Here is a 19,703-nt window from a genome sequence, read left to right as displayed (position 1 = left end):
CCAAAGGTGTAAAGATTTACGGATTCGCGGATGATGTCGTCCTAACGATAACCGGTGAGTCACTGGAGGAGGTGGAAATGCTGGTGGCGGAAGCGACCGACGCAGTAGAAACCTGGATGAATGGAGTCAAGCTGCAGCTGGCTCATCACAAAACGGAAGTGATGCTGGTCAGCAACTGCAAAGTAATCCAGCGGATGCAGATTACCATCGGAGTGCACGACATCCCGTCGGTGCGAACTCTGAGACATCTAGGTGTGATGATTGATGACCGGTTGAACTTCAACACCCACGTGGACTATTCCTGTGAAAAGGCGGCTCAAATGATCAGTGCGTTAGCAAAGATCATGCCGAACGTCGGCGGTCCGAAAGGCAGCAGTAGGCGTCTTCTTGCGTCAGTATCATCCTCGATACTAAGGTACGGAGTTCCAGCCTGGGGAGCTGCGCTCAAGACGAAACGTAACCGGAGGAAGCTGAATAACGTGTTTCGTCTAATGGCCATTCGCGAGTGCGTACCGAACCGGTTGTTTCCGCCAATATTTGCACCGGTGTGGCCATGCGTCCTCGCCATTCTGCCCGGCGTGTATCAACGTAGAGGAGACTCCAGAGCACGTGTTATTCGATTGTCCGAGGTTTGCGGAAGCACGTAGAGGAATGCCTCCCCTAAGCGTGGACAACATCGCAGAGCGAATGTGTCACGATGAAGATACGTGGAATGCGGTAAGCTGCGATAGCGTGGATAGATAGATAGATAGATAGATAGATAGATAGATAGATAAAAAAAAAATCTGTCAAAAAAACTGTATGAAAAAATCTCCCGTTGTCACCTGTTGCCATTAACTGTTAAAAAAGCCACCAGAAAAGTCGAATCCTGCAAAATACATAAGGTTAATAATTTTGAAAAATTACTCGGTTAGATTATTGGTCCACGTAGTTCGGTAGTGCTGGCAGAATAAACGATTTTATGCATATGGTTTGAAAACTCAATCTTCGGAGGATTAGGATATAGCCTTTTTCGTGGACGCTTCAGCAATGTCAGTTTTTCGGCATCATTTGGGTTATACTTTAACATAATGTGCCACTTGATGGTTTACGATGAACTGAAACCTCTAGAAGAAAAAAATGCAAAAATATACGATCTGCCATACTAATTGTCATACAAACTTCAAACGCGATGTGGAAAGCGAGGAAGCAACCAATCGGGCCAAAATTCTGCACAGTTGTTAAGGACCCAGAATGACTTTGAAAAAGCATTGATTTGGAAAAATGACCATGATGCCCCACTCTAATGAGTATGTATCTTATATGGCATGTACAATGGATACACTATGACCAGGGTGTCGAGAAAGTTTCCAACCCGAAAACATTCATCCTATAAAAGCGATTGGCGAGTAAAGCGATTTTGGATTGAAAGCTTTCACGGTTTCATTCTTTGAGGTGCCCATGATTCGTAAAAAAAAAACAAACAAAAAAGTCTGATGCCGTACCTAAAAGGACATGTTTCAATTAAATCGACTGACAAAAAAAAGAAACAAAAAAAAGCTACATCAACGTATAGAGATTTCAGAAAAATAAGCTACGTCATATTTCTTGGTAATTCAATGTTTCTTCAAACTTGTCACCAATGTCTCTTTTGTAAATAAATGCACCTTAAATTCGTGTTGGACACCAATATTGCAAAATTGGCGTTTGCTTGTTATTCGGTTGGTACAAAATAGCACCACAAGCATCAAGGGAGCCTGAGAGCCAATTAGATTTGGTGGGCACGATGTAATTGAAAATGAACAACCGATGCAGCCTCAGACTGATGCTCGTTGCAACGGAATTGTCTACGTCGTTTTGTCATAATAATTCAACGCTCAATTAAATCAATTATATCTTCAACTCACGGATCAATCGCCTCGCCAGCTATTAATCATTTAACAAATTAAGTCGCAATCCCGAGCAATTTGAGCACCACTGGGCGAGACAAACAGCGGCGACCGCGGCAAAACAAGAGATACAGATAATGCTGTTAGATGTGTGCTTGACTTCGCACCGGACCGGTGTTTGCCCGTGCCGCTGCGACTGCTGGAGTCAAAGTTTGCGTTCAGTTCGCGGGGAGCCATCTTCGAGGATTGTTCTGAAAGCCGTCGCGGCGAAGTGCGCGTAGATCGCGATCGTTGTTGGTGGAATAGCGTGCGTGCGTGCGAACAGCAAACGATGACGACACAAAGGAAACGGCCGCGAACTTCGACGGCGGTGCTGAGCGTGTTAGTGGCGGGTGCACTGATCTTGACCGTTTTGGCGCGCAATTGCAGTGCAAACTTTGTGGCGTACGAAGACCAAGACGACGTTGATAAGGATAACACCGATCTGGAGGAGTACGTGCACGATGAGGAACAGAAGCGGGCCGACTATCACGATGCCATCGATCGGTTGATTTCCCATGCGTTGAACGAGACGCGTCAGCCGGAAAACCGGGATGCAGGCGTCAAGGTCGCTGCAACTAATGAAACCGAACGCGATGAGGATCTGACTTGTGCGGGAAATCGTTCGGTAGGTGTGACAAACCAGATACGAATCATTTCCAGGGCTATTTGCGGTAATGTTGCTCCATACATTGTGGATATAGAGTTTCATTGTGGAAACTGGTTCTCGCTCGCCAGCATGCGGTGAGGAAGCTATATGATATATGGCGCAGCCAACCTCAAGGTGAATTAATTGGTGTGGTTTTTGGCCATGTAAGCTAATTACTTTCGGGGAGCGCATTTCGATGACGAATGCTCGCGTGTGTCAACAAAACCTTCTGTTCTGTGCTTTGTTCAGGTGGGATGATTGCGCGGAGGTAAAAGTGTGAAAATGTGCTGGTTGCGAGTGTGATTCTTGCGGAATGAAACTTTGTGTCACCGAGTGGCCTCGGTTTCACTTGGGATTTTGTTTTGGAAATGCCCAAAATGTCAATGCCTTCCACTGGAACTAGTTTCTGGGTGATGGGAAGGAGGAGATAAACTCATTATGACTATGAATGGAGATTGTTTCTGTCGATACTCATTCGTAAAAGGTAATCTTAGCACCTTCTCGATAATGGTTAGCGTGTCGGAAAACATTCATTGGTTGGAGAACCGTGGATAAAACAAAATACGAACAGAAGCACATTAAGTACCACTCCTTGCCAATGTTTGTCATTAATTAAAATAATTAGCATATTCGATATCAATCTCATTGCTGATTGAACATGAGCATTCCCTCCTAGGTTGGAATACGAACATTTCGCTACGTGTGCCGCATACACGTACAAAATCAGTTAAGACAGGATGAGATCATTATGCTCAAATATAACCGGTTCCTCTGGCAGGATGAACTGCATTCAATAACAGGCATATAAGCAGCAGCTAATTTTTTTTCTTCTTCGGTTGATGCCCTTCTAGTTCTGTTACATATTTTAAAGCTGCGCATCTTTTGAGTGTGGTACAAAGAAAGATAAAATAAATGCGACAGAAGTATGGTTAATCGAAAATATAAAATATGCAATATAAATTCGAATAATAATTTTCATAGTAAACTAAACCCATTAAAAAAATTCAATTTGCAATCTACAATCATCAAATTTTGGAATCAGTTCATTTAATATATGTGTGAAATTAAAAAAAATACAAGCCTCGCGCAACAAAAAAAAAAAAAAACGCAGAGATTGAATCCCTATGATTAAATCCCAGAATCAATCTTGCATGCTGAGATTTATAAAAATTGAGATTTGTAAAAATCCCAAAAATAAGGATGAACTCAATGCATGCTGTGTTAAATCTGAGAATAGAATGATGCTCTTGAAACACTGCAACAAACGATTTTTGTTTTGAGGTTTTGTCCGGATTTCCGCCAGTGTGTGGCGTGCCACTGCATTTTTTTAAGCGCATGTATGCATCGTTTCAGTTATCTACAATCTGCAGTGTTCTATCTTTCAATAATGCCTTGGGAAAAGATTAGATTACGAGAATGATGGAAGACATCTTCAGTGAAGTTTCATACTTTTGGAGAAATTTACATTATATAGATGCCTTTCATTGTATTTTTCGCGCGATAGGCATGGGAAACCAACCACTGCTTTCGGATCTTCCCTCTTCTATGAGTTTATGATAATTCCTTTCCACGGTGTTTTGAGAAACCTTCCCCATGAATATCGGAGGATTTCCAGATTCAGAAATTGTGAGAAATGCCTCCTTTTTGAATTCTGAGGAAATCCTCCCGCATGAGCTCGGATCGCTCTAGAAAATAATAAGGAATTAAGTCGCCAAGAATTCTCGGTTATTCCACCAAGTGGAATTGTGGGAATTCCACCTCCAGGAATTCTTGCTAAAATATATTTTTAGGATTGCAGGATTTTTTTCCAAGAGCCCTGTTCTCGAGAGTTCTTGTTCAGGAATTTTGGAATACCTCTTACAACAATTGCCACACGATACTCAGATACTCTCGGACATTCTTCCATTTCTGTGGAAATTCTTGCCCAGGAATTCGGCGAAATTAATTCTTTAGTTCTGGACGGTATTTTACTTCCGAGAATTCTGGAAAATTTCTGCTTCAAAAATTTTCATAAAATTCTCCCCCAGGAAATCAGGGAAGTTTCTTCTCTTGGAATTCAGAGGAAGGTATTCTTCAATTATTCTACGTACAGTTATTCTACTCCAGAAGGAAACTCCAGCTTAGGACATGAGTTCTTTTTACAGATATTCCTTTCTCCTTATTGGTATTACAACCCCCCTGAGGCATTGCCGCCTCGCAGCTTAGTGTTCATTTAGCACATGCACGGTTATTAACTGCGAGGTTTCTAAGCAAAATTGCCATTTTTGCATTCGTATATAATTAGGCTAGCACGATGATACTTTTATGCTCAGGGAAGTCGAGAAAATTTCCAACCCGAAAATTTTCTAGACTGGACCAGGAATCGAACCCGGCCACCTTATCCAGGAATTTAAAAAGTATTTCCTTGGAGTTACAGAAGAAGTAACACCCAAACAGAGCTTTAAATAATCGATTATTTTTGGTGAAGCCCATCATAGACTTATGCGCAATTTTCTAACAGCGGCGGTGGCTCAGATTGGCGCGGTTCAAAATTATCCTTTAAACATTTCGTCGGTGGGTGACGAACAATACCATTTTGCCTTTCTCGTATACTAAGTAAAGGCTATATGATCACTCCAAAACCAAACTTTTGATAGAAGGCTCGGAGACCCATAGTGTTATATACCAATCGACTCAGCTCGACGAATTGAGGTGATGTCTGTTTGTGTGTATGTGTACAAAATTTTGTAGACACACTTTTTGGAACTTAGCATTGGCCGAATTACTCGCAACAAATTCCATTCGACTGAGAATCCTGTCCCATTGGGATCAGAAGTTATGGCCAAAATACTATTTTCTATGCGCAAGCACTTACTCATATTTTTTAGTATTTTTTGCACGAGAAAGGCACCAATATTTGCATTTCACATGCTCTTATCGCAATAAACTTAATAAATATTGTAGCAGGACCAGGGTTTGCAGAAATCGCTCTCAATACATAATGAACAACGATAAAAGAAAGGCAAAAACTGCTTCGAATCATAAAAATCCATGATAACAAATGTATCAAACTTGTATACAAGTGCGAAAAAACAAAATCGGATAGGCAGTCCCCACCAAGAAGTGATTATTTACGCTTTGTTCTCGCTCGTTTTGTGTTGAGGATCGCACAGGAGGAGGTATAGCCTCCCGAATCAGTACTTTGCCATGACAGCTTGCGAAAAAAGTCTCTCACAGCAGGACATACGTGAAAATCCTACAGAAATATTCAGGTACTGATTACGGATATTTTCTAGGAGTTTCTCATCCAGATATTCTAAGACACGTATTATTCATTCCTCAGAGCTTCTGTATATGGGAATCCCTAAAACCCCTAAATAAGGAACTCTTGGAATGAATAAAAAATCTGGGAGAAAAAAACCCCACCATTAGAATTCCTGGATAAGAATTTCACATGAATTTTTGTGGAAGGAAATTCTAAGAAGTCCTGTAGGAGGAATTCCCTATTATTCATAGGAGAAAATTTCCTTATAATTCGTCAGGGAGAAATTCCTAAGAGTTATCGGATAGAAGAATTATCTAGAATATCTGAGCTGAGTAATTCGCCAGGATCATCGTAGGAGAAATTTCTCCAAATTCCTGAAGGAGGCATTCCTTTTAATTTCTGGGGATGGATTTCTCAAAATTCTTGGGAGAGGAATTGCCTTGATCTTTTGGAGGGACAATCCCAAAATCTCCCATATTTCAGGCAATTTCTGTTGAAAGAATCTTGGAAGAGGAATTTCCCACACGCTTAAAATCAATAACACGGAGATGTGTTTGCTTCACACAAAACGGACCTAATGCAGAACATCCCCTAGATGAGCGACAAATACACAGGCACAAAAATGCCTTGTACGGTCGTGATAACGGTCCTTTTCAACATGTAAACGTTTGTACAGATTCCTTGTTTCATGAGGAACCAAATACTGTTGAAAATATTGAAATCCAAGCGTCAATAAAACCACACGAGCTATTTTTGTGGCTGTGTAACTGTCGCTCATCTAGGGGATGTTCTGCATTAGGTCCGTTTTGTGTGAAGCAAACATATCTCTGTGTTATTGATTTTAAGCGTGCATAGTTTTTAAAGGAGAAAATTTCGGAGGTGGTAGGGCAGGCTGCAGTTCTTTAATTTTTTCTGGTGGAATAATTCCTTTTTTCCTGTTCGGGTGTGCCACTGCGACCAGTTATTAGATCTTTTGTAGCAAAAAATCCCCATAGTTCCTAATAGGATACGTCCTTCTTGGGGCTTCTGAGGATTGAATTCCCCCGAATTTATGAAGATGAAAAAACCGTTTCCACGAATTCAATGAGCAGGAATTTTCTAGAATTCCTGAAGTAGAACTTGTTCAGAATTCAAGAAAAAAGACAGTCTGCAGGAATCAAAAGTTCCCAAAAATCCTTAGAGGAAGAATTCTCCATAATATCTGAAGGGATAAATCCTCAGAACTTCTCGGAAGGGATTCCCCAGAATCCCAAGACACAAGACAGACGTTGGACAACGTAAAGATATTATTGTAACACAATACGCATTGTAGTATATTATGGTTATGATTTTAGTGTTTACTAACGTATCCCTAGTAGCTAATATGTGACCAGATTTAGTCCCAATTAAGTTGCTGCGACCACTTTTGTCTGACTTGTGCTGCTCGGGATTATTGTTTTGTTAGTTAAAATATGAGTATGGCTAAAGTATGAGCATCTGAGACACATTTGATCAAACATGTTGTGGATTGTGGAATATTCACGTCACAATTAAATTGATCTTCCTTCACAAATTCCGATCGTAGATCAATCTGATCACAGATCGATCTGATCACATACCAACAGCATCTGAGTTACATTTAGTATGGTGTAACTGAGGAAATGAAGCGGATTAGAACTGATCTATTAAACCAAAAGGCCCTTTTCAGTGCAACAATAATCACTGGAAAAGGGATATTACGGACTTGATTTTCACTTATTGTTCGAATTGATTGAAAAGAACCTATTCTAGTCAGGCGCTCGTGATTTTATTACCGACGGCAACATTCTGCTGTCGCCAAGTGATTATAATTTGCACTTAAAAAAAACGTTTCGGTAAAACCTTCGCTTCCACAAAATTGTGATCCTGAGTATCAATTTATTTTCAATACCTACCACATCACAAACTGCAATAAAACCAAATAAATTTCTTGAGAAAATTTTACTTGGCTGCCACATCTCCCTCCGACATGCCTCTTTTTCTTGTGATTTTGCTACGGACGGCAACTTTCTGGCGTCGCCAGCGGTTAATTTGCACTTTGAACAACATTCTTCACACACAACCCTTGTATAAAAAGGTGGCCCTGAAAAAAAGAACAATTTTTTGTTCATGCAACGAAACCAGATCCAGAACCATGCAAGAAAATTTCACTGCAGTGCCGCTGATGCCGACAATAGCCACTCGCTACAGATGCAGAAACCACCCTCTTCGATGCTAGGAACGCTACCAATGCCATCGTTCTATGCGCTCTCCGTTCCCGCTCTCCATGACCACTCAACATGGATCACCGTACAAAAGAAGCGCGAGCGCAATTCATGGGCCTTTTTATACCCGGAAAAAAATTAAACGGTGGGTCACAAGACCCGTATCTTACATCATTCTGATTTCCGTGTAGGGAATGCATGAATGGGATTGGTTGGTTCTGAAATTTTTACTGGGTAGGACGAGAATTGAAATTATCAATAGTTTATCGTAAATAATCAAAAGTTTCAAATGAAATTGCTGGAGAGTTGTGGGATCGATTGATATATACATCTCGAAAATCCATCACAAGATAAAGGCTATACTAACGTTCAAATCTTACATGATTTCGTGACGGTCCCCAATTTTAGATTCGGATTTGACACCCAGTATCTTCGGGTAAGACGTTGTCCAACGTCATAACCCTGTATTCGTGTTATACGAGTTTCCCTATTTTACTGGAGAATGAATTTGCCAGAATTCCTCAGATTTGTTACAGAAATAAAGAAAAAAAAATCTCCGAAATTCTCATAGCAGCATTTCCTCGAAATTCTTTGAGATGGAATTTTTCAGAATTCTTGGAAGGGTTTTTCCCCACAATTCCTGCAGAAAAAATCGCTGGTAGCGGAGTTCCCAGAATCCCAGAAATGGTTTTTTCAGATTTTAAGGAAAAGAAATTTGTTTGGAAGGGGTTCTGAAAAATGGTTGTGTAAACACAAGTTCACTATTATTTCTAGCTCTTTTGTGCGAAATGGTTCAATGATGGTTTTGTCATTGTCAGAAATGCTATGCAGATCAACGTATCGCACCATATTATGACATCACAATGCCTGTCATCAGTAATAAAATAAGATTTCTTTAAAAAAGATATCATGATCCGATAAATCAGAGAAAATTTTATTTGGTGAAAGGGGGGAGGGGGCTTCAGTATTGACTTAGATTCAACCACTCAGAGTTATTATTGAATTTGTTACGTCACATAGCAAGCTCCCGACTGAACAGGCTGTTGCTAAAACGATCGTGTTGGTCGAGTGGTCAGAAGTAATAAAAGATGTGCAGAGCGATAGTAGATAAGATATAAAAAACTGTAAAAGTATGATGATACGCGACTATTTTTCGAGTTTATATTGCATAGAGCGCAAATTTGCAGCAACTTACAAATTTGAGAAAATATTGATAATTTGCCAGTGATAATATGTAGAAATCTTAAAAAACTTGAATTTATTGGTAAGGTGCGTTTAATTGAACAATAATATTGAGACTAACTATAAGTTGTTTATTGCCTAGGAGATACTATCGCTGTGTATTCGCCACACGTTTCTACAACACACACAGTGCGTTAAATTAGTTAAAAGGAGTTATTGTTCGATAAGTACCAATGTCACTGAACCAATTTGAACTTTGTATACCTAACTAACCTTTTCCTGGCAACGAAATTGCCATTGTGATATATACCAGAAATTGAAAAGTGCATATCTCCAGATTTAGTTGTCAAAAATCACTTTTTCGTTATTCCCTTACTAGACTTTTGCTCACAGAAGCAATTGGTGTGAAAAACTCAAAATCAACAAAAATTGTTTATGTACCACTTTCGTTGGCACCGGTTCAAATTATTCCATACTACGAATCAATAACATTATGAAATTAATAAAATTACTGCTAAAATTACAGTTCCAAACAAATCTGTTTCACTAAAAAGATTAATGATCTTTGAACAAAATTTGATTGGCTTTTCTCGGTGACGTTTGAATTAAAATAGCATTTTTTTACGTTACGCGTTTCAGCTTACTTCTCTTCAACCATCGTCAGACGTTATTCGCTAATGCGACCATTTCCCATCCTCGGTCAAACTATGACGGTATGACCACAATAGTTTGACCGAGGATGGGAAATGGTTGCATTAGCGAATAACGTCTGATGATGACTAAAGAGAAGTAAGCCGAAACGTGTCACGTAAAAATAAAATCTATTTTAATTCAAATGTCACCGAGAAAGCCAATCAAATTCAATAAATAAATTTCACGGTGATGAACTCAAACTAGAACTAAAAGTTGTGTTCCTGCCCAACATTTTGTCCCTCGTCGTTAAAATACATTGAACCATCATCTTTTCGTTTTATAAGCACCTCTCGGACAAGTAAAATAATAAACACAACGGATCGTTCTCTATTTTTTACGAATAATCAGAAAAGGCTTGTCCTTTCCGACATAGTAATAATGGATATTCCTTCAAAATTTATTACATCCCTGTTCATACAATAATTCCCTGAAGTATAAGGCCTTAACCTCCTTGAGAGCGGCCAGTTTTTTAATCGTTTATGCTAATTGTGGTCAATAGAATAGAATTCGATGAGCGTTCAACAATTTTTTATTTTCAGTTGAATTCTCTAGAGCTTAGGCCTTAAGCTTAAGGTTTGCACGCGTATCCAAACGGCTGTTATCTTTTTTTCCGAAATGGATAATGCGCTTTGTAATCTATCCAGTTATTTGCGACTGGTAATGGCGGATTGAGTTCCACTCAATTGGACATTAAAGAGGTAGAAAACATTGGAACTCAATTGAAGATTATTTTCTAATGTAAATAAACAAATGTCATGCGGTAACGAAGAATAAGTTCAATGATAATTTACTTTGAAAAAATCCAGCACCATTTCGCTACCAGCACTACTAATGAACCCACGTTGATTGCCAGCGACAGTGTACTTCGTTTTGCTGGTACTGATCGTGAGTCCAATCCTCGATGTCTCCCTCTAAAAAGGCATAAAAGCCTCTTCCACGGCACGGCGATCAATCCCGATAATATCGATATCGTCCGCAAATCCCAGGAGCATTTGCGATCTTGTGATTATGGTACCGCTCACACCAGCTCTCCTAATCGCTCCCTCGAGCGCTATATTTAACAGTAAGGGAAGGTGGGGAGACTTACGGGTACGGGCAAAAACTATGCGCAGTATTTCAACCGATTTAGAAGATTTTAATATCAATTTGTCGTCGAAGTCTTCAAGATTATGCCCAACTATTAAAAAACCATGGGTCAAAGGCGCTAAATTATAGAAAATTGGATTTCGTTCAGCACTGATATAAAAGGGCTAATCAACCAATCCCGTACATGCATCGCAAGCACTGACATCAAAATGGTGCAACGCACGGGCTTGACTCTAATCCTCATTTCAATCATAACTTCACGGAGAGCAGACACGACGGCCGCACAGCAGCGGCCGCAAGATGACGCTGCAGAAAATGTTTGCTTGGGTGGCGTTCATCGCGTTTCAGCGGCAAATCATCGAGTTGCTGACTTTGGCATCAGAAGCAGTTTAGCACAAGATTATGACTGGTTTTGCTGCTTTAGTGGTTGGAAAGGCGCATTATTGGAAATGAATCAATCCTCTTTCAGACCACCATTATATACTACACAAATTGAATGATTTTTTTTTAAATTGGAAAACACAAACGCAGATAATTTTGACGTCTGGAGAAAACACATATTTTCATTCTCTCATATTTATTCATACAGAAAACCCACAACGATGATTTCGAAAGCGGTCACAGCAGTCTTAGATCAGCGTCAATAAACATAAGAAGAATTTTAAAATTGAGTATTGCACCGCTCATAAAAAAATCTACTCCTCCGCTTATTTTTATCCGCAAGGAAAAATCGCGGCAGATAGTCGCCTAAGAAAAACATACGTCCAGAAAAAAGCTATTTTGTTATTTCTTGAAAATTTGGCCGCCCCATGGTAGATTCTGGCGGCGAATACTTTGATAGCACGTGCTATTTGTACTACGTTATTTTACAAACCTATGAGAGCCTTGGAAAATGATCACGAAAGTTGTCATTTTGTTGCAAATCACAATATGCATACACCTTATGTAATCCTACGTCCAATTGGCGGTCGTGTCTCGGATAAAACTTTCTGTTTTTTTTTGTTTAAGTAAAAATACTACTCTCCTCTTTGCTTTAAAAAATGGGCAGTTTTCTAGGTCTCTTTTGACTACGTATTCGTATACCAAAGTAGTGGAAGTAGGTTTTCTTACCATACCAAATAAGAACATGAGATATTTTTAAATCTTGGCGTATAGAAACTTGCTAGATTTTTCTACGAACAAACACGTAAGTTTCGGTTTTAGGTATTGTATAACAAGAAAGCAGAATTGTAAGGGTTTTTTTTTCTTCATTTGTCGATGGGCTCGGACCTATTTGATCCATGAATTGTAAGGCTCTATGGAATATTCATATAAGAGTCGAGCAATTTTGTACATGCCAGATATATACAGATTTTATTATTTCGAAATGTATCGGATTTCAACCACCCGTCATGCTGAAGAATAAACGATTTTACAATCCCATATGCTCTTGTCTATGACTGGACGGACATCCTCTACAATCAATATTTAATTAAACATAATTAAAAGAGTACCAAAGATAGTTTAACCCAGTAACTTGCAATATACAGTGAGAAATGTGAATAAACTTCATTTTTACAAAAAATGTATTACGAGTCAGACAATAGAATGTTTGATGCAATTTCGCGGTACTTCAATCAATTTAACCTTTTGTCTGTGCTTTGGGGTCAATATGACCCCAGGCCACTTGGAAAGGCTGCAATTTTTTAAGTTTTCAACCGTTTTTCCTAATTTTTGGTAGTTTGGTTAAACTCGCCGAGATCTGTATTCTAGGTGCAAATTGCTAAAGATATCATTTTTACAAATTTCTAATTTGTGCGATAGGAATATTTACAATGTGGAAAATTTCATATATCGTAATAGTCTAAAATAATTACTTCATATATACCACCATCTAGCGACCATGTTTTAAACTAACAAATGCCTCATGTCAAAGCACATACCTTCCTGCATAACCTTTTCGAAAATATGCAGTTCAAATTTGTTATGATTTTCAGATATACATAAGTAGATAAGCATTTTTTAAAATTCTTTATTGAAGAGGTTTTTAGCCCTTGACTGGTTCACCTTTTTCGGTAGTAGATAAACAGAAATTATCACTATTTTTGTACCCTTTGAAAAAAAAATCCATGCGAGCTACACACCCACCTATGGCCAATCTTAGGTAACGTCCTGACAGATGATTAAATTGTCTTTCGAAACAGGCCAAAAAATCAAAATTGGTCAAACAATAAAAAAGGTATAACAATTTCAATTTGGGGTCAATGTGAATCCAGAGCACAGACAACGTAGGTCTTATGATTAAAATACACTGTAGCGCTTATTTTCAAGATTTTTCAAGCGAATTTGCAGCGGCTTGCTATTTTTCCGAATAGCGGCTTTCGATTTTGATTCATAGCAGCAGGAGAAAATCAAACATCAAACAACAATCCTAACGATAACCTGACGAAAATAACTCGATTATGTTGAACCTGCGACAATCCTGGATGAACTATATACAAACTTGTGAAAAATAAAGTTTTTTTTATTCATTATGAAGAAACCCAAATAGGGGGAATGACGGCTTTGACATAATTATTTCCATCGTTCTGATAGTGGAAAATACGGCTTTGGTAGGTTTTGTTCTATTATCGTCAGAGGGGTTTTTATGACTGATTATGCTCAAATTTGGCCTAAATATTCTTTGCATAACAAAGAATATGGTGGCCATATTTCATAAAATTTGGAGGTCAAACACCCCCTGACAATAATAGAACAAAACCTGCCAAAGCCGTACGATGGAAAAAATTATTTGTAATGGAAATTTGGTGAAACAACAATGGCAACAATATATAAATATGGGGGAAGGCTTGTTAAACTTAAACCCATTACCAGTACTTAAACCCATAAAGCCATTTGGCCGAATGCCACTAGGTCGAACAAACCATTAGGCCGAAACCCATCTGGCCGAAAGTCATTTAGCCGAAAGGGTCGCGCTTCTCACTCACTTCGCGCTTCTCACTTCTCACTGTTTAAAAATGAGGAGCACGAAGTGAGTAGTGAGACGTCTCACTTCTCACTCGCATGTAAAAAATGAAAAGCGCGAAGTGAGTAGTGAGACGTCTTACTACTCACTTCGCGCTCCTCATTTTTTACAATGAGAAATGAGAAATGAGGAATGAGAATTTAAACGTCTCTCTTTTTACTCCTAATTTCTCACTTTTCAAATGACCTATTCGGCCAAATGTCCTATTCGGCCTAATGACCCTTTCGGCCAAATGACCATTTTGGCCAAATGGCCCTATCGGCCAAATGACCCTTTCGGCCAAATGACGCTCTCGGACAAATGAACCCTTTCGGCCAAATGACCTTTTCGGCCGAACGACCCTTTCGGCCAAATGACCCTTTCGGCCAAACGACCCTTTCGGCCAAATGACCCTTCCCCATGTCGGATACAAATAATGAACAAAAGCCAATGATAGCGATATTATTTTGCCAAAACTCCATCGTAATCAGCTGGGCTTACTTGAAAATTGATGATAGTCTAATATAAATTAATGGGAAATTTACGACTTGAGAAGGGTGTGCCGAGGTTCCTTTTAAAATTGTATTTGATTTTCTGCTTTTGTTTGCATGCTGCTTCTATTCAGCGGTAAGTAAAATTGCAACCAACCAAACAGCAAATTCATCGTATTGTCTCAAGTGGGCTGAAAACACAACAATATATTAGATCGCTGGCAATCATCAAATTGGCTATAAGTGGTCACTGTTGTCACTAATTATAAAAAAAATAGTTGTAACTTCTTATCAAATTGTTATCCTGCTCTCCCGTTAAATCAGAACATATTCTTTCTCCGTCTGTTTAAAAAAAATGTTTCGGGAACGATAGGTTGTTGGTCCAAGGGTCCCTATCCACTGGATGTAGCTCCCATTACAGATATGACTTCGAAGTAATAGCCCGCATGCTGTTCCGCATTCGTAGTATTAAACAATGCATTGATTAGCTCCGTCTTAACCCAGAAGGTAACAAAGGTAGTGCTCCAAACCCAACCTACTAAAATCAAAGCTCTGTGCAACCGTCGATATTCCTGGCCAGTGATTACGCAATACTTCAGCGAGACTATTTTGCCCAAAATCTCCACCAAATCACTATGGGGCGGCTCCATACAAGTAGGTGGCCGAAAATATTTTCATTTCATTTCTGCAATATTTCACACTTATATCGTAGATTATTGTCTAAAAGATGTGAAATACTTGTTTTGCAGGTCGTTATTACTTCTAAGGCCTCCAAACTCCCTGGAATACAGACCTTTGATCTCTATGGAATATATCCCTTTTATCTACGAATGTCTCATGTACACAGCAGTCTATAGATGTGTATTTTATTGCAGCGCAGACCTGTAGAGTTCAAACTAGAAAATTGTATACTGTTTTTATGTGAATTGAGTTGTACAGATGTTCTAAGTTGCACAAGGACTCCGTCAAATACAGGCCATTGCATCTACATACGTAACAGATTGTCTTTGTAGGATTTTTCAGATTGGTTCAGGCTCTTAACCCGTAAAACAAGTAAAGGGAATACAATATAAAGCTCTATTAAAGCTAAACGAACTCCATGTAATAAAAGCTTCAAGATATATAAGTATACTGCAACAACATTTATTTATTCATTATGTACATGAACATCCTCAACAAAATCATCATTTATTTCTTCAAGATCGATTAAAATATCTGCTATGGTATATTTTTCTGTACTCGAATCTGTTGTATTGCAAGAAGTTTCAGTTACTAAAAAACTTTGAACATCTTCTGGATATTCCAGATTAGATTTATTTTGAAGTCGCTTACCTAAGTTGAGGGAGCTTATCAAAGGATCCGACGAGTTCATAGCACGAATGAAAACGTCATGTAAATTTTCTTTTCTTGAGGCTTTCCTGGCATGATGAGTCCGACTTTTTTTTAAGTGCTAGTGTTTTTTTTTATGGCCTTCCACGAGATGCTGAAGCCACTGGCTCTGGCTCAGCATGATAAAATTCTTCTAATTCAAATTCTGTGTCAAGCCATTTCTCATTATATGAGTCAAAGTAAATTTTGGACCGGGATGCGGCCTGCCATTTTTTTCAAATTTCAAATGCAGATTTTTCAATTTTGTATGGAGTTGACTCTTTTTTTGTTTATCCACAGCGAAGCTTTGGCAGATATATTCCAAAGCTTTTTCAACGCGATCTACCTGACGTCCCTCGTGAGCTCTAAATACTTCAATGAGTTGCCTATAATTCATGATTCACCAAATAATAAGTACAAACACTTCACACGATTTACCTTCGCAACCACAGCTCACTATGCAGATAGACATTCATAAATGTTCTGTTTATTTATTTCACCTATAATTATCGAAAGATGTCCTTAGGTACAGACATTTTTGCTTCTTGTATTCACATATTGGATTTTAATTAATATCAAAATTTTACTTTTTATGAAATAATTTCAAATGAAGCCTAGAGTATTTTCGTAACCCTCAAGAGTATATTGTTTTTTTTTTCATATTTATTTGCTTGATATTTGATAGATAATGAGTTGCCTCCTCTTGGTGAGCCTACGCCAAATGGAGTATCATATAGCTGCATAAGCTATCGTGTACACGGCCTACCACGAAGCCTACTACACTTTTCGTGTTATCTGCTATCTCTATTTCCACTGTTCTTGATGCTCTTTTGTCATACGCATGGGATTTGTATCCAGCCCATCACAGTCTGCCGTGTATTATGAGAATAATTACATTTAATGTTTCAAAATTAATGACTTTTTTTTCGGAAAAGTGATCGGAATCGCAGATTTGCAGCCATAAGCAGCTGGAATTTGTTTTAATGCCTTCTGGAAGGTCCAAAGAAAGTCGTAGTGGTAGTCGCTAAGCGAAACTTTGAGAAACTTTTTTTGTATGGAACTTTTTGTATGAAAAAAAAATAATTTTTTCTTCGGGTCATTTTCGGATGTTTCACTACCTATTTTCCCATAACTAACCCGTTCTTCGCAAGTCCATGAAACAAGCTTTCAGAAACGAAGATATTGACAGTTGAATAATGCATTGATTTTTCAAGAACTAAAAAGTGTCTGGCTCTAATGCCTATATCTTGATAACCATATGGCTTAGAGTGCTGATATGTTGGGGTTTAATGCTCCAAAGCATTAGCATTTAGTAGGTCAACTTGAATTACGAATCAGAGAAAGTCGATTTTTTTATTTTCGGCCGCCTGATTCCCCATAGTGCATATGCACCTCAACTGGAAGTGATCTTCACAACGTCTTGCACTCCTACTTTGCACAAACTACTACACTTCTCAATCTGTGGAGGTTCTGACATGCTGATTATTTTCTGCACACTCTCCAATATTCACCTAGCTAACCATATTGTAGGAGCATTGTTGTTAAGGTCATTGGCCATTTGTTTTCGGGTATTCAGAAGACTATGAAAGATACAATATTATTTTTCGTGCAATTCCGTTCATCCAATTAGAATGCAACAAGGTTCGAAGTAAAATACAATAGTAAATTCGTTATGCATGTTTGTCGATAACGAGTTTCAATCCACTGAGGATTGTATCATCACTAGCTTAAAAATAAAAACGTTTTAGTAATCAATTTGTTCCCATATCACCGGTAATTCTATATTTTTGCTTCCATTCATTTTCCAGCCTAAACGGATCAATGCGCTCGAAGCGCTGACAGTGAAAAAATGCTGTCCCATGGGACAATCGTTCCTGCACGAAAGCATCAGCAAGTGCCGCTTTCCCCTGCGTCCAGCACGGCTACCGGTCGTGAGCCGCGAGTTGCACTTTTACGATCGATCCTGTTACAGATTCGGACCGTACCTTAAGCACAACCTCACCATCGATGGACATTGTATAGGAAAACAGTAAGACCGCCCCAAATTAAATATCATTCAGCATTTCGAATAATCATTTCACTCATCTTCTATCTAGCCTGGTGTTCAACGATGGCGCAATGTTCACGGTCATCCAAAATGGGTCCCTCATGGTGTCTACCACCGAGCAGCTGCTGATGTACAAGGACTTTTGCCTGGAGGAGACTGGCAGTTCGGTCTTGGTGGCGCACGTTTGCGACGCGATTGTATTCCCGGATCCGTTCGATTGGGTCGATAAGATGATCATTGGATCGGCACTGTTGGTTCTGTCCTTGACGGTCCTCCTGTATGCTTTCGAATCGAGCTTCCAAACGGTGTTTGGACGGTTGATTCTGATTCACGCGGCGTTGCTGTTTACCGCGCTGCTATTGGAGGCTGCGCTGACGGAGTTTAATGAAGGTTGGTCGCGCATCATTTGTGATTATGGATTGTGGTTTGAAAGTTTTTTTCTGTTCACTTTTTCTTTCTTTCAGCATTCTACTCCACAATTGTGTACGTCCTCATTGGTGCAGCTTATGTATTGTATGCGGCAGCCAACTTGTACGCCTTGTGCACGGGTCTGAGCAACTATCAAAAAATAGACAGCCGAAATGTTGTGTATTTAGCTTTAGGGGGATGCATTTTATGGGTGGTTTCTGTACTATTCACGATGTACTTCAATGGTAAGAGGGCAAAGTTCATTCAACGGATTTTACCACTTTCATAATATGAATCGTTTTAGATAAATTGGTTGCGCTCTGCACCATTTTCAGTGGACTAGTACTAAGTGTGTTTGTGAACTTGATTATCCTGCGAGGGACCTTAAAACGTCGACATCACCTATTAACAGCCATGGATAGTTGCTACGAGATTTCGGATAGTTCTGAATATTCCACATACGTACACCACAGAAAAGAGCTGTAAGTATGCGGGTGATTAATCATTATGATGATGGAAATTTATTGATAAGAAAATTATTTTGAGCTTTTTAGTGGAATGTTTTCACCTGTCATAAGACGAGTTTATACAATCCCATTGAATTCCACTCACTTAATTGTATCTTGACAGATACGTATTTCGACCTCAAAAGTAAGGCCGTCTTCAGTGTCTCGTACTTGACTCGACTCGGAAATTTATCGTTTTTGCCAAGCCAAACTTCAAACTGTTTCCACCCTACCAAAAACTGAACTTGATTGTGGTAGCATTTGAGTTCGTAAAAAGCTGGATACAGCATCACAGAAAGTTTGTCGATGATTTCAATAGCATATAGAATTATTAGTGCACAGAAACTTTAAACACAAACTATTTCTGGTCATCTGATAAAACATCGTCAATTTAATGCAGACGTCCTCCATTCTTTCACTGAGATTGCCTCTTCTTTCGCTTTTGGTTCAACGAGCAGGGGTACTGATCATAATTCTTTTAATATGTCTGATCCATATAGGGTAAATAATCCAATAGTGGAGGAAATAAACACGTTCCAATATTATTCATTTTCCCAGAATTATTCAAATACTCATTTTACTTACCTTGGATAAATAATCGATAGTTTTCCCCATCTATTTTAATGGAAAAATGCTTCCATCGCATTCTATTCATTCTATTCGCAACTCTATTCATTGGTACATTGTTTCAATAGTTGCGGTATTTTTCAATTTCTGTTCCTATAGTTGCGAATACTTTTGTTTTCTTACGGGACTCGCAACTATAGGAACACTACCACAACTGTTGGAGCACAGGCGAAAATTTAGTAAAGTATTTTGAAGATATTTAGCAGTTTATCAAGATAATCAATGCTGTTTTCACATGGTTTGTATTTTGACGTATCAAATTATTATTGCTCCGTTTGATTCCGCATAAT

At 38.9% G+C, this 19,703-nt stretch overlaps 1 protein-coding gene across 1 annotated transcript in view; it reads left to right on the top strand.

The window, feature by feature from the left end:
• Window positions 1–2,019: 2,019 nt before the first annotated feature.
• LOC134223783 (uncharacterized) overlaps window positions 2,020–19,703 on the top strand; it is a 30,011-nt gene continuing 12,327 nt past the window's right edge. Inside the window, exons 1-5 of the mRNA XM_062702978.1 lie at window positions 2,020–2,535; window positions 17,634–17,854; window positions 17,922–18,262; window positions 18,337–18,525; window positions 18,585–18,762. Of these exons, the coding sequence (XP_062558962.1) occupies window positions 2,200–2,535; window positions 17,634–17,854; window positions 17,922–18,262; window positions 18,337–18,525; window positions 18,585–18,762 (1,265 nt within the window). The 5' untranslated portion in view covers window positions 2,020–2,199. The remainder of the gene's footprint in view (window positions 2,536–17,633; window positions 17,855–17,921; window positions 18,263–18,336; window positions 18,526–18,584; window positions 18,763–19,703) is intronic.

Source organism: Armigeres subalbatus, chromosome 3 (assembly GCF_024139115.2).
Source record: "Armigeres subalbatus isolate Guangzhou_Male chromosome 3, GZ_Asu_2, whole genome shotgun sequence".
NCBI classification, from domain to species: domain Eukaryota; kingdom Metazoa; phylum Arthropoda; class Insecta; order Diptera; family Culicidae; genus Armigeres; species Armigeres subalbatus.
The sequence above is the reverse complement of the archived record's forward strand: the minus strand, read 5'-3'. Positions and strand labels throughout refer to the sequence as shown.